The sequence below is a fragment of the Equus caballus genome, chromosome 3 (genome assembly GCF_041296265.1).
Source record: "Equus caballus isolate H_3958 breed thoroughbred chromosome 3, TB-T2T, whole genome shotgun sequence".
Lineage (NCBI taxonomy): Eukaryota > Metazoa > Chordata > Mammalia > Perissodactyla > Equidae > Equus > Equus caballus.
Window position 1 is genome coordinate 83,591,558 of NC_091686.1, and position 27,290 is coordinate 83,618,847.

At 43.6% G+C, this 27,290-nt stretch overlaps 1 protein-coding gene across 3 annotated transcripts in view; it reads right to left on the reverse strand.

Moving 5' to 3' along the window:
* Nucleotides 1-13,999: 13,999 nt before the first annotated feature.
* KIT (KIT proto-oncogene, receptor tyrosine kinase) overlaps nucleotides 14,000-27,290 on the reverse strand; it is a 118,870-nt gene continuing 105,579 nt past the window's right edge. For all 3 annotated transcript variants that reach the window (XM_070261640.1, XM_070261641.1, XM_070261639.1), the window contains exon 21: nucleotides 14,000-18,774. In XM_070261640.1, coding sequence (XP_070117741.1) covers nucleotides 18,703-18,774 — 72 coding nt within the window. In that variant the 3' untranslated portion in view covers nucleotides 14,000-18,702. The remainder of the gene's footprint in view (nucleotides 18,775-27,290) is intronic.

Consider the following 27,290-nt stretch of genomic DNA (forward strand, 5'->3'; position numbering starts at 1 on the left):
GCAGTGGCCCAGAGGGGCTTTAAGAAGTGTATTTGAATCACCAACGGTTTAATTATGTCCCCTAATTCTATACTACGATGCTGAGATTCTTTAAAATTTTTTTATTCTTACATAGCAGGTACGGCAGCAACTTTTTACAACACTGAATATTAATGAATTACTTCATTGCCATTCCCTGACCACAGCAGAAAACTTGTATTTTACAAGATTACACGGATTAGGCAATGGGCAGAGAGATAAGGGATCCTTTAACACTTTGTGTTTTTATTTTATCCACAGTTCACTTGTGTTAAAAACCATCCACCTGTCCCGGCTCTGAGAAGCGTTCCCACATGCTCTATGCCCCACTTCAAAGGCCTGGCACTCTCCAAAGTCCAGTTGCCTTTGAAGTCTTTGAAGTGTCTGTGGGAGAAATTGGAGGATTTGAGACAAAAAGTGCCTTTAGGTCATCTGAATGCCAAGTCTCACCCACCGCCTCTTGAGACTAAAGGCTAGTTTGAAAGTGTAAGGGTTTTCTCCCTTCGTGCAAAAGAAGCACCATCCTGAGCAATTGATGCTACGAAGACAGGGGCCCCCGGTGGCAGCAGAGTTGTAGTCGATGATTTGTCAGGATGTGTGGCATTCACAGGTTTTTAAAATTCCATTCAAGCAATTCCCCAAAAAGATGAAGACACTGTCATTTGAAACAAACGAACAAACCACAGAGGTACCTTACACTTGCCCCCTCATTCAAGCCCTCGGAAGGCTCTCAGCAATGTTTCTCAAAGGGTGGCAGCATTCTCAAAGTGTTGTTACATAGGATGACTTCAGGTAATATGCGAATGAGTGTTTGGTTAGTCAGCTTAGGTAAGTTAGGCTGCAGTAACAAATGACCGGTAAGAAAACTCTCAGTGGCTTACAATCGCAAGCATTTATTTCTCACTCACATGCACGTAAGTTGCCCCTGTTTTCAGCTTTGCCTCATGTTTTATTTTAGGACCAGCTTAAAGCACAGCTCTTGACTCAGTCTTGAGGCAAGAAGAACGCATCATGGCAAGTCCAGACAATGCCTAGTAAATCTGATGCCAAGGAGCGTCATACATCACTGGGCAAAGCCGGTCACATGGCCAAGCCTGACATCATAGGCTGGGAATAGAATCCTGCCCAGCAGAGTGGGGCTCTGTAGGGTGGAGTAGTGAACATTTTGAGCAAATAATTTTAATTGTCTCTATTTGCCTTAATGTACATTATAAAAATATTATCAAATCTGTGATTTCACAGATAATTTTTTCCCTAAAATATTTAAGCGAATCATGAATCAATTTAAAGAGTAATTTTAAGTAAACAACGGTACATATGGTCTAAAGATATGACAAAAATTATGACAGTGATTTGCAAATGACTGGAGTTTGGAAAATAATACAGCAAAATGTCAAGTGATTCTTTTTTCCTTTCTTAGTAAATAGAGTACATTGAACACCACTGACCTCTGATTTGTTGATTAAGAAATCATGACTCTGGGATCCTTATTATGCACACTGGAGATTGTCTACCTATACTTTAGACAGATATAGATAGAGATCAAAGAGAGTTTTTTGGACTGAATAGTGTCCCCTCAAAATTCATATATTGAAGCCCTAACCCCCAATGTGACTGTATTTCGAGATAGGGTCTTTAGGGAGATAATTAAGGTTAAATTAGGTCATAAGGGTGGGGTCCTGATCCAGTAGGGCTGGTGCCCTTATAAGAAGAGGTGTTTCTCTCCATGAGCATAGAGAAGAGGACATGTAGGGACACAGCAAGAAGGCAGCCATCTACAAGCCTGGAAGAAAGGCCTCACCAGAAACTGAATTTTCTGGAACCTTGACTTTGGTATTCTAGCTGCCAGAACTGTGAGAACACAGACTTCTGTTGCTGAAGCTGTCCAGTCTGTGGTATTTTCTTATGGCAGCTCAAGCTGACTAATACAGAGAGTAATATTAAACAAGCGTTTGTAGAACACCAATTATGTGCAGAAGTATTATACTTGAGTCTATAGAGGATGCAGAGATATATCATACGTGTACCCTATCCTCCAGGGAAAGTAAAGCATGTACATAAACAATGATGATGCCAGTAGAAATTCAAGTACGGATAAAATTCAACGGGAGTTCAGAGTGAGAACCAGTGGAATTATGGAAAGCGTCATAGCAGAGATGCCATTTTATGTTTGCATAGGGCATGGATAAGTGCAGTAAAGGAAAGATCATTCCAGGTGAAGGGACTAGAAGATACAAAGGCACAGAGGTGGAGAAGCTGGGTCAGGGCTGGAGTCATAGAGGAAAACATTAGGGGGCTAATTGGGACCAGGGTGTGAAACGTCTTAAATGCCATGACCAAACGCGTGATTGTTAGACTGTAGGCAGTTTGAGAACACTCCCATTTTAAGCTGGAGAATGACCAGCTTTGGAGTTTATAAGAGGACCTGGTGGCTGTGACAAGAATGACTTCAATGAAGGAGAGATGTTTGGTAAAGAAAAGAGCAAAGAAAGGAAGGCAGGAAAGAGAGAGAGAAGGAGGGGTCTGGAGAGGAAACTTCACAATTTCCAGGTGAAAGGTGAGGAGGGCCTGGCCTAGGGAAGTCAATCTGAAAAGTGGAGCGAGGCAGGACACAAACCGGATTGATGGGAGAGGCAAGGAGCAGGAAGAGATAAAAGTGATCCTGGAGTATAAGAACTCCACAGCAAGAATTGTGATGCCTAACCTCTCTTGAATTAGGACCCATTTGGAAAATATCCTCATACTCCCCACAAAAAAAGACACACACATGCACACCTGGGTACACACCCAACATTTACCTTCAATTTTAAGTGGCTCACAGATTTTCTAAAGTCTAACTGTGGATCCCAGATTAAGGAATCCTAGAAACTGGTTGACTGCTAGGCTTCATGTTTAGCGAAAATCCTTGATATCAGATTATTTTTCTATGATTATCTCTCTCTCCTACAATTTGAATAGAGCCAGTAGTGCTCTGGAAATTAAGAATCTGATTAATCAAAATTTTGCTGCCTCTACCCTCTTATTTTTATATTTCTCTATAGCTATATCTAGTCAGTGCAGAAAGAGTGGCCCACAGGACAAAGCCAGTAGTTTCTCAGGAAGATGCCTCAAAAGAGGCCACAAGCATTAGCCAACAATCTAGAAATTCCCCAGCCATTGCCAAGAGGAGTGAGGGTCAATTGAGCAGAGGAAGAAACAACACCTGGTAAAGAGAGGACAGATGAGGCCATGAAGTGAGCTCAGTTCATGTATCAGGCATGTGTTGGAAAATAAAAAGAGGATGAAGAGGAAATGAACCGAGAACATAAGAGAATCCAGAGACTTCCAGCGAATTAGTCCCTAGAAGGCTAAGCACCTGTGCCCCTACATCACATGTGGGGCCTCCAACCCCACAATATGTTCCCACATCAACCAGAGAGGTGACCATCAGCTCCCAAAGCCTCCATTTGATATGGTGTCTTCGGGTACCGCTAATCATGGTGCCAGCGTCCTCAACTCTGGCTGCACATTAGAATCATGGGAGGATCTTGGAAGAAAAAATACGGTGTTAAGGCCCCACCTCAGACTAACTGAAACAAAACTTCAACAGGTGGGCCCCAGGCATCTGTATTTTTTCAAATCATGCCAGGTGATTCTGATCCAGTCAAGGTAAGAAAACTGAGCTTTACTCTCCATGTGTGCTGCATGGCAGTCGCACCCTCAGTTGGTTGAAGGTCGGAAGTGAGTCCTGCTCAGCTCTCTATGGGGTCACCCATCATACTTGTGTATTTCAGTGAACTTGGAGTGCTCCCTGTTTCCTAATTTTTTTAAGTTAAGGAAAAGAAGTGTTTTTTGCATAGAATACATATACATCCCTGTATTTGGAAGAAAATATACCAAAATATTAAGAGTATTCATTTTAATGAACAAATTCATTTTAACATTCTTAATAGGGATAGCAAGATTACAGGTAATTTTTACCTTTTTGTTCATATATTACATTTTCTATAGGGATGTTTTACTGAGTGTTACATTTTTTTATAGGGACCATGATTTCTAAGCAAAAGTTAATTAGGTACTTAATATTATTTAGGACAAGAAATCCAGGAATAGCTTTTGACATGAATATGGAGGAGCCCCAGAATCTAGTTATGTTCTAAGCAGAGCCCCTTGCTAAAAAGAAATTGTTGAGCCCAAATTGGGTGGAGTTTGGGTAAAATTGGGGAAAAAAGGGAAGGAAATAAAAGAGGTCAGAAGGAGAAAACTTAAGAAAGGAAGTGATAACAGAAAACCCAAGGAGTCCAGAACAGGAGGCGAGGGTGGATGGGAAAGACAGAGTTTTAAAGACCAACTCTTGAAAATGCAGGGGCTCAAGATCAAAAATTTCTCCCAAATGTGATGGTTTTTGAACCACAGGTCAGTGGATGGTTTGACAACCACAAGACATGTTTGGAACCCTAAATTGAACACTGCACACGGAAAGCGAATTCATCTCAATCCTCGAAGAGAACAGCCCATTTATCTCAATGCTTCTCTCCATCAAAACCAGGGTGATGAAAAATGAAGTTCAGCCCTGGTGACAGGATTGTTAAAGCCAAACTGAAGAGAATATTTGAAATTAGGAGGGGCATTTAGGGGGGTAAAAAGAACACGAGTGACGGGCAGAGCAGAGAGAATTTGTTTTTAAAAAAGAAAAACATCTGGTGGCCATCATTTTAGTTTTTAATTATCCCATAGGTATCTAGCAGACGTCTGATTGGTGTAAAAAATGTCCAATCTAAAAAACAGAAGCAACAAGAAAAGGTAATGCTGATGGCTTTGTCCCTTGAAGTTGAAATCTAAGCCATCAAGAATCTGCAATCATCGCCCGGTCCAATGGCCGATTCCTTTTTCTAAGCCTTGTCCTTTTGACAAGAGTGGCACAAACATGACTTTTTACCCAGTTAGAGCAGCTCTCTGGCTGGCACTTTCTGTCCTCGCACAGAGGGAACGTTTGCTGAAAGATGACACTTCACCTCCTGGAAGGCAGAACAACGTTTGCGGTTCTTGGGCACTCTCGTCCCTCGAGACTCTCTCCGTTGTCACAGAGTTGTCAGGAGCAGTCCCCTGCTGACGTTTGAGCTGCCGACCTCCCTGGATCAGCACAGACCACAGTAAATTGGAGCTAAGGGGCTCTCCTTGGCTCGTCTGGCTACCTCAGAGAAAAAAATTCTTAGTGCCCAATTAAAAATTCCTCCAGAGCGGAACCTCCCCCTGCCCTGCCCTCCCCGAAGCCCACCCTCACGCTTCGCACCCCCTCTTGATGCTCAGTCCTGTCCAACAACTCCCTATATGAATGGACAGGTGGAATAAGGACAAGATTTTTTTTTTTAAGTCAATATTTTGTAGAAAGAACTTTGGGAGGAAAACAAATTCTTCCTAGTATTATTTTCTTTTTATAACCTAATCTGACGTGGGGTTACATCAGTGCCACATAGCATTGAAGAAATCAGATGAAATTACATCCTGTTCATGGTCCTCTGTGGATCCGACAGAAATTCCAGGCTGCAGGACCGGAAAGGATGCTGAACATCAGCTGGCTTGACCTCACCTGTGCTGCGTGAACCCCTTAGACGTTTTACCAACCATCTGGTGATCCAGCCTGTTTAAACATCTTCATTAAGGGCAAGCTCGTTCGATTCAAATATGATCAGGTTCTGGACAGCTGTGGGTGTTGGAAAATCCCTCCTTCCTTGTGCCTCCAAATCTGGCTTAGGTGCTTTTGTTTAGGTTCTTATGTCACCTGTGTGACCTCATCGTAACATTTGCCACCCTTTGCCTTATAATTGTTCATTAGCTTCCTGGGCTCCACCCCCACCCTCTCCGGGCTGCCAGCTCCTGAGGACAAGCACCACGTCCCTCTTCAGCATCACGTCAATGGCATCTAGCACAGAACACTTACCAGGCAATCAGGAACTATCTGTTGAATGACTAAATTCATGAATGGTGTGCATCACCATTCATTCATGACCATGAACGGGTCAGCATCCTTGTGCTTACTAGATAAGGCTGGAGGAGAGTGTTAATGACAGCTGTTTAAATAATATCCAGCAAATATGTGAACAGCTGCTAAGTGCCTTCTGCTTCTGATGTCTCCGTTTTCCCATCTATGAAAGAGATGAGTGAACTCCGCTGTTCCCCACCAGTGGCAGTACCAATCCTCCCTACGGGGTGTATGCAAATATGTGGGGGACTTTTTGGTTGTCACAAGGTTTTCCACCTGAGTGCTACTGGCAGGGGCCAGGGATTCAAAATGTTCTGCAATATCTGAGACAGTCTAGCACAATAAAGAATTGCTCGCTGCCACCTCCACCACCACTCAATATCAATAGCGCCCCATTGAGAATCCCTGTGGATCCACTACAGGCTGTGAATCAGGGGACTAGGAGTCTAGTCCTGACCCTGCCATCAATCAGCTGTGTGACCTGAGCACACTGAGTCACCTCTCTGTGCATCAACTTACTCATCTGCCACATGGGGATAAAAAAAATTCCCTGATGTTTTTACCTCCCAGGGCAAAATCAAATAATCATGGCGAATGCCCTGCAAAAACTGTAGGAATGCCATACACACTTGAGGCTTCATTGCTGTTACATGAGGAGTCTAGCAACTGGGCCAGCATTTCTAGAAATAAGAGGGATTATCCACAGAGCACTGCCAGGAGTGGCATCTGTTAGGTCCCTGATTGTGTACTCTGACTCCGACCTCATGGCCATGTCAGTTGCCCTGCTGTGATGGAAAGCAGAGGTGGGAGAGGCAGATGGAAGGTGACACTGACCAGAGGAGGTGCACACGTGGAAGGGGCTGTGCTCCACCTCCGCCTGGAATTGCCTTCTTCAGGACTTCTGCTGGCTAACTCCTGCAGCAAGAATCTTTTCAAGTCAGAAATCAGATCACACCCCTCTCCTGGTTTGACCCCTTCAGTCGCTTCCCATTGCACTGAGGACACCGTTTGCCATGGCTCACTAGGCAAAGAGGTCTTCCTCTCTGACCCATCCCCCTCCCTCTCTCACTGCTCTCCAGCCACACTGGCTTCCAGCTGGTTTTTCAAATTTTGTCTTGTTTATGATTAGACCAAGTTGTTCCTACCTTAGAGCCTTTACCCATTCCCTCTGCCTCGTGCTTTAACTCTGGATCTTTCCATGGCTTGTCTCCATTCCATTACTCTGGTCTTGACTCAAGGTTTCCTCCTGCAGGAAACTAATCTAAAATAGTCTCCTCCAGCTCCAAGGCCCCCACCCCCCATCACTCTCCATTTTCTTTTTAGCTGTTGCATCACTCTCTGAAACTATTTCTGTGTTTCGAGACCAGAGGCTTTATCTGCTTGTTCACCACTCTAACCACAGAGCTTAGAGCAATGTTTGGCACATAGGAAACACTTAACATATATTTGCTGAATAAAGGGAAGGATGGAAGGATGGGTGGGTGGGTGAATGAGTAGATGGATGGATGAGTGGGTGGATGGGTGGATGGATGAGTGGGTGGTTGGGTGGGTAGATGGATGGGTGGATGGATGGATGGATGGATGGGTGGGTGAATGAGTAGATGGATGGATGAGTGGGTGGTTGGGTGGGTAGATGGATGGATGGATGGATGGGTGGGTGGGTGAATGAGTAGACGGATGAATGAATGGGTGGGTGGATGGATGGATGGATGGGTGGGTGAATGAGTAGATGGATGAATGAATGGGTGGGTGGATGGATGGTTTCTTCCAGATTTAGCTCAGGCATCACCTCCTCCAGAAAGTTGTTCCTAACTCCTCCGGGCCCTTAATGCTCCATGTTCACATGCCAATCATAGAGTTGACCAGCTCACACAAAATTCTCTGTTTAGTCATCTGTCTCCCCACCAGGCTGTGAGCCCCTCAAGGGCTGGGATCATGTTTCCTTCATGTATGTATCTTCAGTGCCTTTGGCATTGCCTTGCCCATAGATCTTTGAACTGAACTGAACTGAACTGAACAATGGCCATATGCAACCCTCCTTTTCTTCTTGGTCATATGCAGTGCAGTGGTGGAAGGGGTGGTTTGCCCACCTCATCACATGCAATCCCCATAGCCCCAAAAGTCCTGGACAGGGAACACCAAACATGGCTACCTGATTCTGAGTAATTCCAGTGGCTACCACATAGAAATCGAGAATAAGATTTCAGATATTACTGGCATCTACATACTTTCAGGATTTCTCTTTTTGTTTTGATTAACAGAAATGTTCCTAGAGAAATGCATATAAATTAAAACTTGCCCTTTTAGATGGAAAAATATTTAAAATTCGAATTCAGAATTCTCTGAAAGATTTAATCTTTCAGATTAAAAGATAGAAAAATATTTTCAGTATCTCTTTTGTGCCAGACACTATACTAGGTATTTTAAAATTTGTTACTTCATAACAGCCTAAAACATAAGTATTGAGTATGCCCAGAGGATAAGACTGAGGTTCAGAGGGGTTCAGAAGCTTGTCCAAGGTCTCAGAGCTGATATGCAGCAGGGTCTGGTTAGAATCCCTAACTCGTATATGTACGTTCTGTGAATCTTCCACAGCATGCCTGGAAGACAGCAGGAGATGACCCCTAATTTACCTGCTCTGTTGGTTAGAATTCTTGTATATTGGGCTTTCTTAAAGAGAGGGTCCAGAAATCCTTTTATGCCACCACTGTGCCTCTCCAGCCCCTAGCTCAGCTCCTTGAACTGCTGGCGGGGGTTGAGAACCAGGAACCAAATGGATGAGGTCTGACACATGGGTATTCCTACTCGAACGACAGACTGCTCGTGCAGCAAGGCCCTTCTTAATAAAAATGAGGTTCTCAGGAAGATCGAAAGCAATTCTGGTTTAAATCATTGTTGGCTTTGTGGGCCAGGGCGAATCAGCAAGTATATGAACATCTGCCTTCTTTAGAAACTGTACAAAAAGTGTCCTCACTGGGCAAAAATCAAACCTCCACCAAATGGAGTATTTTGGCTACAAACCCCTGTAACAATGATCACACTGTCTGCAAGTTCTGGCCATACATTATTAATACACTTTCAGAGAAGGGGTTTTAGCAAATGCAGATTTTATGGATTTGACTTCAGGCACAAACACTTTTGAGATGTTTCGGGTTGAGTTTCTCCATTGGATGTGTTTTGGCAAGTGAGGGAGGGGTGAAGTGGTAGGTGGGGCTGCGGGAGATTAGCTTGAGTTTATTTTGGAATTCAGATATTTCGGGGGATGCTTGTATTAACACAATAATGTGCACTTTAAACTGAATATAAAAGCTAGCCCTGGACCTTTCCTGTGACTCCTCCCCGGAGCCTTGTTCAGAATTCCCACAGCATTCAGAGAAGTAAGGCAATGCAGGGTAGCGAGACAAGCCTGAGGTCGCCTAGTCTACCACCTGGGCACAAGTCGTTGTAGAGAAAGTGTTGTGCTCAAATGTTGGCTCCATCCCTTTGAGCTGTGTGATCTAGGGCAAGTTGCTTAACCCCTCTGAGCCTCAGTGTTCTTAACTGTAAAATGGAGATAATGGTGCCTCCTTCAGAATGCTGTTGCCAGGATAAATGAGATAATATGTGTGAAAGTGCCTGGAATGGTTCCGAGACCTTGGGGATAGAATGTAATGGTACATGAGCAACTCGACCTTGTATCTGTCAAACTTTTTGACAAATTAGGTGCATGAGTTCCTGTTGGACTCCAAGGCCTATCTTTGGGATGTGTGTATTTGTGTCTGTGTCTACATCTGTGTGCTACCTGGGGAGAAAGAAAGACAAAATTGTGATAAGTGGAGACTACCTGCATGATAGTTAAAAGCATGAGTTCTATAGACAAGACAGACTGCATTGGTTTAAGTCCTTGCTCTGTGTTACCTTGAGCAAATTGCCTAACCTCTCTGTGCTACAGTTTCCTCTTAGGTAGAAGGGGAGAGATAACTCGGGGTGGCTGTGAAGATTAATTGACTTAACATATGTAAAGTACTTTGTATCAGCTAAGTATTTTTATTTGACCCTGTATTTGTGATTGAGCTGGAAACAGAGCTCTCTTTGGCTTTTAAGCACCTAAGTCAATAGCTCTGTTCTCCATTTCTAGGATCAGCAGGATGTAGCAGAGGAGAAAACTGTGACAATGAAAGCAACAAAAATTCCTAGAAGGCTTGTGTTCAAGGAGGTGCCAGGACAATGACCTGTGATGGGCACAAGCAGCAGGATGACAGAAGCCAAGAGCCTTGAGAGGTACAACAAGAAAGAGGAGCAGGGAGCAATGGCAGAGGGCAGCAGCATGGCCCAGTGGGCTGGGGACACACTCTGCCTCCTACAGATGACTCTTATGTTGAAGGTAGGATTTGAGACTTGGGGTTTGGGAACGTTACAGGCTTCCAGGGTCACCCTGCATGGAACACATGCCGGGCAGTGTGGAAGAGCCCTATAGCTTCCGTTTGCCATCTACAGAAGTGGTTAGGCCTTTTCCTGTAACATTGTATTAAGGGTGTCAGCTGGTGGGGAGGGTGGAGTGTTCAAGTGGGCGCATTTCCCTAGGAGCTGGAGGAACAAAGTGACCAGGGCCCTTTGTGGTGACATGGGGCAAAGGCCTCCAGGACATTTAGCAGATAACAAAGAGAAGGGTAATTAAATAAAGCTACCCCCGAGAGCTCAGATCTGTGCCGATGGATTTAATCTAACTTAGACCAACAGATGTGCAGAGTTCTGGAAGCTGGGGGCTTATTGTCAAGCTGAAGGTACGATTGCGTGGGTTGGAAAGCGGCGTACTACGTGTTTGACTGCACTGGCTCGGGAAGGAGACTTCCTGGTTACAAAGCCCACCTCTCTTACTTCCTAACTGTGCGGTGTGGGGAAAGTTACTTAACTTGTCTTTAACTCAGTCTTCTCACTGTTGTGGGCTAAATTGTGCTCCCCCAAACTTCATATGTTGAAACTCTGACCCCCCAGTTCCTCAGAACATGACTTTATTTTGAGGTAGGACCTTTAATGAGATGATTCAGATAAAATGAGGCCATTAAAATGGGCCCCAATCCAGTCTGACTGGTGTCCTTATAAGAAGAGGAAACTCAGACACAAGAGACACCAGGGACGTGCAGGCACGGAGGAAAGACCATATGAAGAGGCAGCAAGAGGGCGGCCATCTATGAGCCAAGGAGAGAGGCCTCAGGAGAAACCACACCTGTCGGCACCTCGATCTTGGACTTCCAGCCTCCAGAACCATGAGAAAATCCATTTCTGTTATTTAAGGCACCCAGGCTGAGGTATTGTGTTATGGCAGTCCCAGCAAATTAATCCACTCATCTATAAGATGAAAGTTAAAAATAGTGCCTACCTCATGGGGCTGTTGTGAAGTTTAAGTGAGATATTCCATGTGAGGCACTTTACCTTTGTCCAGGCCATAGTTAACGTTCAATAAACATTGGAATGATAGAAGGTGCACCTGCCAGTTGTGCTATATTGTGAGGTGGGGACAGATTCTCCTAAATTCTTAAGCAGTGGCTGAAGCAACAACCATAATGCATTATAGTACTTATTATGTGTGGGTCCTTTTTAGGATTAGATTTGGCTGCAAACAACAGGAAGAGAATATAATACTTAAATAAGATAAAACATATTTCTCTGTCCCCTACCAACATTTGGAAGCTGAGTCCACGGCAGTTATGGTACTCCATTATGTTAGGGACTTGAGTTCTTTCTATTTTGTTAAATTGTCACGTGTGGATATCTTTCCCTAATTCTCCTCATTGCCCAAGATGGCTGCAGAGCTCCCACCATTGTATCCCAATTCTATCCAGGGCAAAGTACAAAAAGATAAAAATGTGCAAACCTTCATTTTAAAGACACTTCCAGGAAATTACACACACCTCTTTCACTTGCATTTCCTCAGCCAGAACTTAGTCCCATGGCCACACTTAGCTGTCAGAGAAACTGGGGAATATAATCTTTATTCCAGACAGCCAAGAAACCAGCTACAAATCCAAGTTTCTGTTATCAAGGACAAAAGGGAGCAGAGAGACTCAGTAACAACAACTGATCTCTGTCACAACATGCAATGTGTGTACTTATGAACTAAGCACCATTATTATGTGATTTCTTTTTCAGGTGGGGAAACTGAGGCTTGGTTTCTTCTTCAAGGGCCATACAGCTAGGAAGTGGCCAGGGTTTGATCAGATCCCTAGTCTCTCTCTCATGCTACAATCTATCCTCTTAACAAGTAAGATGGACTGCTTCTCACACAATCAAGGGTCCTCAAGATGATGGTGACAAACTTGCTAAGCCCCTACTGCCATCAGATGGAAGACTGCCAGTTCGATTGCAGTCGCTTAAGCCGGACATGGAGAAGAGCGTTTGAAGTTTCACCACAAAGATGTGTGGAAATGAGTCCTGAAGAAAAGTGTAACATCATCTTGCCGTTCCTGGGAGATGCTTAGGGACAGGCAAGAGAAACCGTCGGGGAGGTTTTGGGGGGACTACTCCCCGTGAAAGTTATGCCTCCGATGAATCTGTGATTAGAAAGAAAGGGGCTTAAATACATGAGTAAAAAAAAAAAAAAGGTGATTGTTCTATCTGGTTAGCTTAAAGGTTTTCAGGGAAAAAAAGAAGTCTGACAGAAAAGTTGAAGGAGTAAATGTTAGACTGGAGTAGAAAAAAAGGCTTTCACTAAAATGTCAGGGGAAAAAGAAGTGCTGGGCAGGGAGGCCATTAATAAGTGAGCACGGGACGAAGCTGGCAGTTCTTCAAGGGGGGAGCTACTGCGCTACTTTTTAAAAAAGGTTCATTTCTTTCCTTTCATCTTCAGCTCATTTATAGGTGTCCATTTCAGAATATCTACTCTCTTCCGGGCAAACAGGCTAAATAGAAAACATTAAAGAAGTGTCATTCCATGAGTTAGGCCAAGACTGCAGCACGAGGAAGTCCTGGAGACTGTGTATGGTGTCGAGAGTGAGAGACTCAGAAAATCTTCCCAACCCCAAACGCCACCAGTGACTGCAAAAACCCAGCAACGATGCACTGGACGAACAGAGGAAGGGTGGGATGGGGAGTGACTGAATCCAGACACGATCAAGGTAGATGGACAAGAATCCTGCCTGAAAGCTCAGATCTTTGCCAGATTTTTATTTCAAGGGGTCTTTAAAACGACCCTGACTGGAGTTTTCTTCTATTGGCCCAGAGGAGAGAAAACAATGCTAGGACTCCTCAAATGATGTTCCTCCAAGGCCGGGAATCCTTCAAATGGCCATGTGTGTGTGGGATGAAGCAGGTGGCCCCGACGTGGTCCGAGGGATGCAGAGCAGTCGGTACCCCCATGCAGTCTCTCTCTGGCCCTCTCCTGGCGTTTGATACCCACCTGTGCCAGCCCTCCGTTGGGGTAAGGTATTGTTCCTTCAAGGCACCTGTTGAAAGGCGAAGCTTCCCTGGGAGGCTAACCCATTAGCACTGCAGGGCATCGAGCCCGGATGTGTTTCTTAGAGTCGAGGGCTAGAGAGGGCTGAAGCTGGGCAAGTTGGCCTGATTACGACATTAGAGAGGAGTAGGGAATGAGGAGGAGAAGGGGAAGGATGGTCAAAAGGAGACGTGTTGCGCCCTTGAGATGGGAGAGACTGGGTAAGGATGGGATCAGAGTTATGAATGGGAAGATGTGGGGGCCCAGAAGCGTTCCTATTTCCCCCTCGCAAGTTCTGCCAGGGTTAGACTTGTCCTCACCTCGGGGCTCTTCGTCTTCCTCAAGCCTACTTGTGAATTCACCTCACGTTCTTTTAATTATTAAAACAATAAAATAATTGCACAATCAATGAGCACTGGTTCTTAACTTGGGAGGAAAGTGATAATTAAACTCCTCTGAGAATCTGATGAAAACTATGCTCCCACTTCACACACAAAAAATACATTTTACGCATAGCCCACACAAAATATTATCTATTTTCACTTGATTTATGAACACCGTGGGAGCCCATCTCTGCATCCCATCAGAAGTATTAACCAGAAGTTTCCTGGTTAGAATGCTCTGATTTATTTCCTAATAACCATAACACAGAGATTTCATTTTTGTGCATTTCTTCTAAATCTTCTCCCATATGCATGCATAATTGTTATCGTGCAATCATAATCTACATACAATTTATGTGTTCTACTTTACAAAATCTAACGTTATCTTGTAAACATTTTTCTATGTTGTATATAGTTTTCATAATTATAAATTTGAATGAATGCATAATATTATATTGAATTGTTGCAGAGTAATTTTCTTAACTGTTCCTCAATGATTAGGTGTTTAAATGCCTTCTAATTTTGTAGTACAGATAATGCTGCGTTGAGTATCTTCATACATTTTCTTGCTTCTGTTGAGTGTTTCCTTTAGACAAATTCCCAGAAGGGGTTTTACTGAATCAGAGTAAGAACATTTTTTCTGACTCTTGAAACATGATGTCATATTCGTTTCCAAAGGGGCTATAATTTTTGCTACTGTCAAAAATATAGAAGTGTCCCAATTTCACCACGCCTTTCCTGTAATGGATATTATTTTTTTCTAATTTTATATTACAATTTTTTTCTAATTTAATAGTTGTCATAGCATCAAGGGAACAGCCTGCTGTTGGGCTAGGTCAAGGGGTGAAGCGGAGAGTGAGAAGACTGCGTTGGGAGAGCGGGGAAGGCTGCGTCTATAAAGCGAATGAGTCAAGCTCCTCTACTCTTAAATAGAGCTGGAACGAGGCAGGAAATGTGCATCAAGGAGAGGACCCACTGACGTAGGAAACGATGCGTTCCCATTGTCTGTTCAACCACTTCTCAATCCCTCATTTGTAAATTTCCAGCAGTCAAAATGGAAACTAGGAGCTGGGGTCTGGTCAGGACCAGCCGTGACCCTGGATCACTTTGTAAGGCTACTATGATAGAGTCTGCATTGGGGTTCTAGCCTCATGGGCATGTGCTCTCAAAAAATTGCCTTGTGCTTGATAGCAATGCCATTCGACAGAAACATAATGCAAGCCACACATGGAATTTTCAATTTTCTAGTAGCCGCATTAAAAAAAAGGTAAAAAGAAACAGGTGAAATGAACTTTAATAATGTATTTTCTTTAACCCATCATATCCAAAATACTACCATTTCAACATGTCATCAATCCAAAAATTATTAATTGGATATCTTACATCCCCTTTTTCATACTAAATCTTTGAGATCTGATGCACACCTTCTGCTTACAGCACATCCCAATTCCGACTAGCCACGATTTCAGGCGCTCACCAGCTGCGTGTGGTCCTGGCCACTGTACCAGACGGCGCACCTCTGTAGTCTCAGCCCATCACAGGGGGAGGGGGTGCACATTTTAATGCTAGGAGCTACCGGGAAATCTCTTCTTTTTGAGCTTTGAGCTACTGGGAAATCAGAATCATGTTTTGTTTTTTTTTAATCAGGAAAGAGCATTTCATTAAAAATGTAAAATATCCTGGTTCAGATGGCTCACGTTGGTTGTAGGGGAGACACAAGGAAACGCTGACCTTGTGCTGTGACACATCAAAATATACAGACTTGGGTCCCACTTCAGACACTCTGAAACAGGATCTTTGGGTTGAGTCCACAAATGTGTACTTCTGAAGCAGATTTTTAATTACAGGTTTTAGTATAATAATAAATTGTGCGTGTTATGAATAGGAAGAAATTGAGTCCCATAGAGAGTAAGTGAGTCACTCACGTGCTCATAGGTAGGGGTGTGCCAGCCCCAGACCCTCATCTGGCCCGCCAGGCTGTTGTCTACACCATCACACCCGCTGCCTCCTCTTCTCCTGGGACCGTTCCTGGCCACGGAATACCTGTTGGTGACTGACAGGTATCAGCGTGCTTTGGGAACAGTCCAAATAACTTTCTGGGAAGGGAAAATATATTTACCCAATTATTCCAAATAAGAGGAGGAAGAATGAATTTCTTCCTCTAATCTGCCTTTGTCTCAGGTTGAAATTGCTTTCTTGTCCAAATGGTTAGACTAATCATGTGATAAGATTAGCAGGCCAAAAATGACACTTGTGGCCCCTCTTTAACAAAATACATAGCTCTGGTCCCTCTTCTTGTTACCATTGTAGAAATATGCAGGGGGATACTTAGATCAGAAGGTTTGGAACAAATGCCCTAGAGAAGTTTTAGTAACAGAAAAGCTAGCCAAATTGCCTGCTTCAGCCAGGGTCCTGTGGCAAAATGCTCTTCAGACCCAAGTGTGGTATCGAAACAAGAACAGCGAAAACAGCAGGTCTGTAAACATCCTGATGACAATGGGGAACAAACAGCTGGGCCAAGAGCAAATCAGTTCAGGCAAATGTGCTCGTGTTCTTGATCCAAGTGCAAGACGAACGGATGCAGGGGAGGCGGCAGCTGCAACACAGCTGGACTCAGGAGCCGTGTGATAGCGTGACTTGCAAATCATGCTTGAAAAATTCATTCTCCTGAGCTTGGACGTGAACACAGTCACGTGGGCCCCCAATCAGCTCACACACTGCACCCAAGAGGGAGACAGAAATGCAACTGGGCTAATAAGAAGCATTAGCCCCACTTCTGGTCGGATTCGGCCGTCTTTCGGGGGAGGAATTGCACAGGAAGTGTACTATATTTGGAAATGACCCTAAATTTAGAGCTATTTGAATGATGGGCTGGCTTGCGCAAAGAAAGAGCTTGACTGAGAGATGCTTAAATGTAGTCTATAAGCATGTAAGGCATTTGTTGGGGTCTCTATCAAAGGGTCTCAAATGAAAGGTTGTCCTGACTCCTACTGGTCTAGTGCTTTGGGTACGCAAAGAGCCTTACACTAACTTTCACTTCATTGGTGAGTAAATGAGGCTCAGAGAAATTAAGTGAATACTGGATATGTGCCCGTGTATGCACACTATATTATATATATGCACTCTATGAGTATACACACGATATTACATATATTTATACATCCTACTTATAGTACTATCAACATATATGGATATACATATGTCTCTCTATATAGTACTATAATCATTCACTCAACAAATGTTTCTTGAGCAATTGCTAGGTACTAGGCACTGTGTGTAGGTGCTATATCAACAAGGCTAAGGGATCCAGACATGGCCTCAGCTCTCATGGCACTTACAGTCTAGTTGGGAAGAAAACATTAAATAAATAATCACAGCATAACTATATAATTGGAGTCTGCAGTAAGTGCTACCAAGGCAAAGTAGGGGGTCATGAGAATGTATAAGAGACGTCTGGTCTGGCCTGAGGAAGCGGCCTTTGAGATGAGAAATCAAGAGGAACAGCTGCTAATGACAGTCCGTGTGCTGTTTCCACTGAGAATCTGGAAACAAAAGCCACCAGTGTTGAGGGTACAGATGAGGCAGGAGGTTCCCCCAAAAGTACCAATTTCACAAAGTTAAATCATAATTCTCAGCCCAAATCCAAAGATAAGGACTTCATGGAAGACGAGGTTAAAGTTCAGTCTGCCTAATAAACACTAAGACTGTAACATACTCTAGAATCGGAAATCTGCGCACAGACACGCTCTCCCATTTGTTTCCTGCCGTTTAAGGTCACAGAAGATAACAGCAAGAAGCACGAGCTTAGTTCTGCCTCTCACTGCTCTCCTAGTCTTGATGTTTCTTTTCTCTTTTCTCTGCTCCCCTTCCTTTCTCTCTTCTCCTCCTCTACTTCTCTCTTCTACCCCCTTTCTTTTTCACTTTTACAGATTAGTATTGGCTATTCGATTAATCTTAACTGTAAATACCCACTTTTATGTCAAATGCTTATCATTGTCTTCGAGGTTTAGAATTTAAAAATGTATATATGACATGGCAACACTTTTACTGTATCACAAAAGCCAGCTTTTGTTTATATTTATACACACACAATAAATACAAAAGGTTGTTGGTGTGAGCTAGGATCAAATCCTTTTCTGGTGTTCAACCTCCGGGTCATATAAATTCTAGCAAGCTCAGCCTCCTTCCATGTGGTTCTATAAATTAGCCTTGAGGGTCTTTTTAGGCAAATAGTAAAATCAATACAGCACGACCGCTATATTCTCAAAAACAAAGAACTTGAATTCTTGCTGTAGTCATTCCTAAGTAAAGGAGGGACTTCCTGCCTCTGGTTGCTCAAATTCAGCAGTTTTCAGGAGGCAAGGACATCAACAATTTGGCAGAGGCAGAAAAACAAAAAGAAAAATAGCCAATAGAACCCAAGTGAAGTTTCAACACAGCGGTCGCCTTGGAACCCATTTGGGGGTTAACTTACTCTCGTTTCTCCAGCCCTTCCTTGCTTTAGGAGATTTGTACTCCAATTCCAGCTGCGTTCCAACTCCAATAAAACAGCGATAAGATGCCCCGGAGGGTTGAAGGCAAGGCTGTGGGTGCAAGCAGGGTCAGATCACATCATGGGAACAAGACGGGATTTTACATAGTTTGAGCGTTGACTGTTTTCCACTTGCCAACAGTGGGACATTTGTTCTCGTTGTTAAATAATTAAATAGGCAGTTTGTATTTATTTAACATACAGACTCTAGCCAATTCCTGCTGACAGCTATCAAAATAACCCCACGTTTCTTAGCTCCTGATCGCTCAGAACGTTGTTCCCTGACTGCGGGGGCATCGCTGCAGAGCCAAACTCTCCTTGAGTCTCCCAACACCGTTTTTCATCACTTCAAACAATAAATCAATTCACAGCGTGTGATCTGAACAACAGCCTGGTGTTATTGGATGAGGTTCCGTTCTCTGAGGCACTTCCCACTACCAATGCTGAGCTGTCTTGAAGCCATGCTCGCCTGTGGGTGGAAGAAAAAGTCTATGAGTTTTCCTCATTTGCGTTTGTCTGATTGAAGAAAGTGAATTTTGACCTAATGATTTAAAAAAGGAGAAAAGGATAACTTGGAGCAGAAAGTAGGGAGTTCTGGAGAAGCAAGCCAATCAGGGAGTGAGGGAAGGCGAATATTACAGTGCTGCATTGGGTAGTCTGTAGAACTTTGGAACAATCTATGATAAAGTGAGAACCCTCGTTGGTCCCCTGAGGTGATCCATGGGAGAGGGAAAAAACTGAGCCGCCGAAGATAGCACCCTCTTAATTGGGGGAGGGCGATGCTAAGAGAGATATTGGGAATATTTATGTATTATTAAGGCTTTTATCCTATCACACAGGCAGAAAATTTTGTCCGAAGAGATATAGACCAGACTCCTCTTGGGGTTTCCTGGAGCTCACAGTGTTTGGGGTATCTAGGCAGTACATACTAAAGAGGGGTCTTTAGTGGGAGCTGAAGTGGGAGAAGGAAGCTATTTGACCTGCCCTATTTGGCTACCCATCAGCCGGAAGCATGACAATGTGTGGGTACCACTATACCATATCATCTCCCTCCTGAAGCTCCCACTAAAGTGGGCATCAAAGGCCACCCTGGGGGAAGGAGCAACCAAAGGTATGAAGCAGGAGGGAAGACCCAGTGGAAGAAAATTCCTTTACTTCTCACTTTTCTACCTTCACTTCCTCCCTGACTCTTGAGTGGTCTCTCTACTGTGCAATTTGCCTTTTGAGTGATTCTGTCATGGTGGACTCTATGAAGGCCTCTTTGTTGACAATATTAAACAAGCATCAACGAGTCAAAATGGCTCCACTTTGAGCTGTCCATCTTTAGCAGCACTGCAGAGCTTGGAACTAAGGTAAAGAAAACCATTCACTCAAGTAAGAAGGAGGCAGCCTGTTAGGGTGACAGAAACATTCCACCCGCAATAGTGTCTGAAGCAGGAGGTCTCTCTCCCTGCTATCTGTGCATTTTAAACAGTCTGAATTCAGTTTCCTCATCTATTTTTTTTTTTCTTTTTTTTGGTGAGGAGGGTTCACTCTGAGCTAACATCTGTTGCCAATCTTCCTCTTTTTTTTCCGCTGAGGAAAATTAGCCCTGAGCCAACATCTGTGCTAATCTTCCTATATTTTTTATGTGGGCCACCGGCATGACATGGCTTGATGAGTGGTGTAGTTCTGTGTCTGGGATCTGAACCCACAAACCCAGGCTGCTGAAGCAGAGCACATCAGACTTTACTATGCCACGGGGCTGGCCACCCCCCCACACACACTTTTTTCATTTGTAAAAGGAGGAAGTTTTTCTGTAAGATCTGTAAGCTTTCTTCCAACCTTTAAAAAAAGGCAGGCAGTCCATTCAAAATGTCAGTCATGGAGTCTTGACCTACTTTGGAATGAGAGGCAGTGTCTAAGTAAACTCAGTTTAATCTCTATTAGCTCAGCCACAGAAGCAGATATTCTGGGCTTGGATATCTCAGGAGCTGGGGTAGAGCCTTTGGTATGTTTCTAAAGCATAATAAAATGTGTGTGGATAGCAGAGAAGTGTGTCATACCTGCTCATTATCTGGGACCATATTCCTAGAAGGCTAATTCAACTATTTATTGCCAAGAAACGTTATTTATCACAGTCCCAAATCTCCCATCAGAAACCTGCTCCTGGCATATCACCTATGTCACTATAATCCTTTCAATTCCCTGGACTATGAATCAAGTGACTACTGCCAGAAGAAATCAAGCTGCTGACTGTGGACTTTCTGGAAGGGTCCCTCACCTCCCTCTGCACCTTATTTGTTCTCTTCTCTGACCCTTGCCCCATCCACTAAGACCCTTTACAATCTTCTCTCTCATCCCTTTTCTCTCCCCTCCATTTTTTCCTTCTTTAGCACCTCAGCTGATGGCAGATACTGTTTTCATTTCTAAGCTTCCATCAGGATCAACACAGACAGCTTCACTCACATTTCCCTTCCTCTTTTTCTTGCCTGTCCCATTCCAATTCTTCCCCATGGAAGACAGGGGACTGTGTGCAAACTGGGACTGAATACAATCGACAATGAACCTAATGACCCAAGTCCCACACCCACAGTACACTATATTCCAGGACAACATTCAGCAGTTCATAGGACCAAATATCAAGCCCTTCTTAGGATGGAATGTTTTTGTACCCTGTGGAGATTTAGCCTCTGTTAACTGAATCCCTTGACATCCATAATACAGAACGGGATAACACGCAAAGAAAGAACAGATCGCAGGTGGAGGTTATGGAAAAGAAGGCGGAGAGCAACCAAGTTAATTCAAATACTGAGTGAGGGACAAAAAGCTAAAGGATACAAAGAAGGGTTTTATGCAGGGGGAGGGGAGGCAGTGAATGGGAACTGCAGAGTAATATGGGGTGCAAGAGAGTTGAGGAGAGAAAAGAGGAGATATGAACAATGTGGCCGGGTTGTAAGTTTGATCCCTTCAACCTTTTTTTTAAAGAGATGCGTCTTAGAGGCTAGATTCCCTCTTGATTACTTTTGGCTGTTTGATCTATAAATCTTTGAATATAAGTCTCTCTAGAAACTGAGCCATGTGGGTCAAGGAGACATACTGGTTACCCAGTAGAGTTTAGGTAAGTCTAGGAACTTCTGGGTTGTCTTTGGATTAAGCTCAGACCACTGAGGTTTAGAAAGAGTGATCATTGCAGGAACTGCCCCTACAGGACTCTCTCATCAGACAGATTTTTCAGAGGGCAGTCATTTCAGCAGGATTGGAAAGAGATGAATGGCGGTCCTGTGCGTGTGATATGTGATACATTCTTCCTCCACTGAGAAACCAACACTTTAGTCCCAGTCTTCCCTGAAGCCATCAGGAGACTATCAAAGATGGAAAACTGTGCTGTGCTGAAAGTCAGTAGGTTTCAGAGCTAGAAGAAGAATGGTCTGCCTCTGCAGTTCAAATGGCGTTTAGAAATCCAATTAACGTTTCATTTTTAAAGCAGATCCTGCAATTGTGTTCAATACTGCCAACTGTTCAGTTTGATAATAAAACAGGCTTCTCTAAAGATGGCGTATAGTCATTAGGGAAAGTCTAGCTCTGTAGGGTAAACTTTCTCTTTGGAATAACAATACTTTATGTTTTTATAATTTCTTTCATCCAAGAATTTCAAAGCATTTTAAAATAGTTTGGGGTGACAGGAAATGTAGCATTTCATAAGTTAAGCTACACATGTCAATACTTTGCCTGGGGACAGAAATTAATTACTCCACGGAAGTGATGTTGGTATCTAATTTTATTCCATTTATACTGTAAAAGTATCATTATTAATAATTATATAGTTATTATTTATTGAAAGCAGAATGTTTATTCTGTTAGGCATCATATTAAGTGCTTTACACGTATTATCTCATTTACTCTTCATATGAATGTAATTCTAAATCTAATGCCATTCTAGTATGATTCTTTGAGAAAAGTAACACTTTTATCCTCCTTTCACAGATTATGTAGATTAGGTTCAGAGAGGTCAACTAACTTGTCCACCGTCACATAGCTAGTAAAAGTGATAGAGTGTCCTTTATTGGATGAGGACAAGTTAGTAAAAGTTCTGGTGGTCAGTTTCCTTTCCAAATGTCACCTGCAGGACATTTTAATCAGCCTTTTAGATCATGAAGAGATGGTCTTCTCAATCCTTGAACTGTGTGGCTGGAATCTTTGCCAATTCTTGAACGTGCCAAGGGTTCCGTTGTCCCTTGACAGCTGGTAAGTAGAGAAAACTCAAGGGTGATTTAAAAAATATAGCAAATGAGAACTCTTCTCAACTGTCAACCAGTTTTCTAGAATTACAACTATAGCACATGCCATAGCCAAAAATTCTAGGATTTGAAAATATAGGGCCATCATCTTTCCCCTGGATTGTTGCAATATCCTCCTCTTTATTGGTCTCCCTGCTTCCATTCTTACTGCCCACAATCTAATGTTGATTGAGCATTTAGAGTGATCATCTTGATATGGAAAGTCAACTTCTCTGTTTAAAATCCTCCAGTGCTTTCCATCACATTTAGAGTAAAACCTACTGCTGAATGCTCTACATGATCCAGCCAAGCCTACTGACAATCTAATCTCATCTTATGCCACTCTCTTCCTGGCCCACTCCATTCCAGTCTGACTCACTCAGCCCTTTCCAGATCTTCAAACACATCAAGTTCAGGGCTGGCCAGGTGGCGGCGCAGTGGTTAAGTTCACACATTCTTCTTCTGCGGCCCGGGGTTCGCCGGTTCGGATGCCGGGTGTGGACATGGCACTGCTTGGCACACCATGCTGTGGTAGGCGTCCCACACAGAAAGTAGAGGAAGATGGGCATGGATGTTAGCTCAGGGCCGGTCTTCCTCAGCAAAAAGAGGAGGATTGGCAGGAGTTAGCTCAGGGCTGATCTTCTCAAGAAAACAACAACAACAACAAAAAACACATCAAGTTCTTCCTGCCTGAGAGTCGTTATATATGCTGTCACTTGCTGAAACTTCTTACCCCTACTTTTCTCCCAATTTCCTCCCACTATTTCTCAGGTCTCAAATGTCATCATCAGTCTTCAGCGATGCACACACATACCCTCCCTGCATACAAACACACACCACATCTAAATTATGTCCTTGCTACATTTTCTCCCACCACCTTGTGTTTTTCTTTCATAGCTCTTAACTCTGTTTATCATTTCCTATTTTTTTGAGTACTTCTTTGTCTAATGAGCGTCTCTCCAACTGGACTGTAAACTCCACGAGAGAAAATTCCTCATGTCTTTGATCACATTGTATTCCCAGCACTTGAGACACTGCCTGACCATGTTAGGTACCAAGGAAATATTTGGTAAGTTGAGTGACTCTCAAGTTTGAGTCCTTATCAACCACATACATAATTGCTCTGTGACGTTTAGAAATATATTCAACTTCTCTAAGTCTCAGTTTTTTCATCTGTTAAATGGAACCCACAATTACAGCATCACAGAATCTATATGGGGAAGATATACAGTAATGTATATAAAATGCTTCATAAACCATTGAGTCTTGTATTATAAAATTTCAAATATGAGATTCAGTATCACCCCTCCGAAGCAAAAGACATTTCCTCCAGTCTGCTAGGCTAAACTTGCAGAAGGAGCAGACTTTGGACAGCATGTAGGCAATTTTTACAAGGCTTGTAACTGGGCTGCAGGGCAGTCAGAAGCTCAGAAAGGAGTGAAATAGGCCCAGCTCATCCCCTAAGGAGTACACCGGTCCCTCGACTGAGCCTACATGCTCATGTTTCTTATTCAGGTTTCATAAACTCAGCCACCTCCTGTTGGCCTTTCGTCCTCTTTCCTAACTGACTTCTCCTCCACAGCACAAAGCCAAAGGGAAACCCCCAAGGGCGTGTGTATCAACAGAGCACATGTCTTTGGAGCATCAGAGCGGCTCGTGATTATTTTGAGGGACGAAAAAATAGAAAAGCTCTGCAGGCATCTAACACAGAGGGTTCTCATCTATACTCAAAGCAGACATCACTCTCTTAACTGCTTATAGATGTTTGGAAGGAAGGGCTGCGTCCGATGCACCCTACAACTTTTCCTAGGGGTTTTGGTTAAAACCCTCTTCCTTTTTGTTGACCTGGATTTGCAGTATCAGTAACTATACTAGCGGAGAAGTCAGAATGACTAGGGGTCATCTGGTAGGGGCACAGTCAGAGTAGGTAGAGGCCACCTGTGGAGATCAAGGGTCTAACATATCTGTTTTCTTTTGACTTTCCTTTTCTCACCAGTGGGTAGACTGATGACCTGGCCATCAGCATCCTTGGAACTTCCTAGAAGTTCTCTAATCCCCTCCAGGGTTTTGAGGTGAGCAGCGTTCCAATCATGTGACTCCCCTGCTTAAAGCACTTCCCTTGTTCCCCATCGCTCTTGAAGTAAAGTCCACACCATAACATGGCCTATGAGGCCCGCCTACCTCACCAGCATCATCGCTTGTAATTCTTCCCTCCTCTCACTGCCCACCTCTGCCCACCTCTCTTCTCCAACCATGTTACTCTACCAGCCGGTCCCAAATGGGCTGGCTCTCTGTCGGGACTCGGGGTCTTTGCACATGCTATTGTCCACGAATGATAAAGTCTGTCTTCTCACCGCTATTTGTTAAAATATTTCCCTTGAGCTCCTATACTGTGCTTGGGAACAAATAAGGCAAAATCGCTGCCCTGAGGAACTCACAGCCCAGTAGGGCAGACAGATGGGTAAACAAATGATTACAGTTCAAATGTTAGTGAGGAGAATAAGTACAAACATGCTGGGAGCCCAAAGGAAGGGGTCACTGAGTTGGCCAGGGAGGAGTCAAGGAAAGCTTCACAAGGAAATCATAAAAAGAAGAATACTAACGAGAACAGCATGTATTTATTGAGCATTTACTTAGCTCTGTGCTAAGTGCTTTATGAACAGTATCTTATCAAATTCACAAAACAACCCTATGAGATGGATGTTCACAGAAGACAAGAGAGCATAATGGTTGAGCACATGAGCCAGACCTCTGTCTCTGTCACTTGTAAGGTTCGTGGCCTTTGGTAAGTTATTTACCTCCCAAGGCACTTCCGTCATCTTTAAAATGGAGATCACAACTTTTTAATAAATCAACGTTTCTTGCGGATATTAAGAAAAAAAGAAGTATGTAAATAGCATGATGCCTAGCACCTGGCAAGCGTCCATTAAAAGTTGGCTACTATGAATATTATTCTTCTTGGTTTACAGAAAGATCTAGTAACTTTCCCAAGATTACACAGCTGGTAATGCCAGGTCCAAGATTCAAACCCAGATCTGTCAGCTTCCAGAGCCCAGGCTCTAATCTAGGATGTTTATCCGGAGTCTGAACAATGAGTAGAACTTTGGGACGAGTATTTGAAAGTAATTCTCAAAGTAGGAGTCATAAAGAAAAAAGAAAAGGTGGTGTTGACTCGCACCAGCTTGGGAACAGATACTTGGAACTGAAATCTGAAAAATGGTGCATTCTGCCTAGAGAAGAATGTGCTGAGGCTGATCGACTCAGGTCGGTGGTGCACACCTGGTGAGAGAGCAGCAGCAATTTTCTCTGTGCCCTAGGCTGGCGGGGGGAGCTGGGCGGCCTCCAGGAGTGGACGACCAACCCTCCCTCCCCCCTCCCTCAGCTCAGGCTGCTGCTGCCAGGATCCACCTTGAATGCAAAAGAGCTCCCTCCTTAAACACCAGGTCCGGCCTCTCCCTGCTACTCTGACTGGCGTAATAGGAGCTAGGGGGATGCATCAAAGAAACAGCGGAGCCCGGGATCCATTCAGCAAACTTTAATTGCTCCAAAGGAGCATTTATGGTATGTCTACATAAAAGACCCTAATTATCTATTAACCCAGTAAAATAAGTTTCAAAGGGCTCACAAAGCCCTGTTAACCAAATGTGTAATCTGTAATTGCAATTCACTCGTTAGCCAATCTATAGATGTTTTAAGCCATCATTTGAAAGTTTACGTGCTTCCATGGGAGATGGTTTTCCTGAGGCCTTTCATGTTTGTTTTTAAGCTGAAATATACATAAAAAGTTGATCATGGGTATAAGCTACCCACTGTTATGGAACTTGCACAGTAAGATGGAATGAACTCTGATGGGTTGACTGCTACAGACTATGATATTGAGAACAGTCCCTGAATTGTACTAAAGACAATGGATTTGGGCCCTGAAAACTGAAACCGAGTCTACACTAATAAAATGCTGATCTTAATTCAAGAACTAGCAGTTTTCAGTGTGTCTCAGCCATGAAACCAGAGCCTGCAGTGTAGGCAAATTGATCCTGGCTCTTGGGCTGAGGGAGGCTTCTGTGAGGTGATTTCATCTACATATTCGTTCATCCGGCCAGCAAATACTTGGACTGTGGTCCCGCTCTCCACCAGACACTTTGCTAGGTGAGGAAGGTTTGATTGACAAGGTCCTGCTCTTGTGGAGCTTATGCTTGGAAGGCAGCAGAAATAACTAAATGGATAAGCTCATTTCAGAGAATAGTGGTTGCTATTGAGAAACTACAAGAGGTGACGGGATGGTGACTATCCAGTAGGAGGCTCGGGAGGGCCTGATTCAGATTGAATAGAGGGCCTATCTGAGAATATGATTTTTTAGCTGGAGATTAACTGATGAGAAGGATTCAGTAACACAGAGATCAGCAGTGAGCTTGCCATGTGTGAGAAGCAAACAGAAGGCCGATGTGGCTGGAGCATAGTGAGCAAAGCAGGATGAAATAGTCTTGGAGAGGCTGGCTGGGAGTAGCTCATATGGAGACATGTCATGGTCAGGAGTTTGCATTTCGTTTTAAGTGCAGTCAGAAACTATAGGACTGTTAAGTAGAGGGATGACATGAAAATGTACATTTAAAAAGACCATTCTGGCTGCTGAGTGGATGATGGATTGTAGGAAAGCAAGAGTAGACAGGTAGACGGCTAGGAGGCCATCGCAATAATCCAGATAAGAAGAAAACGTAGGCTTAGATTA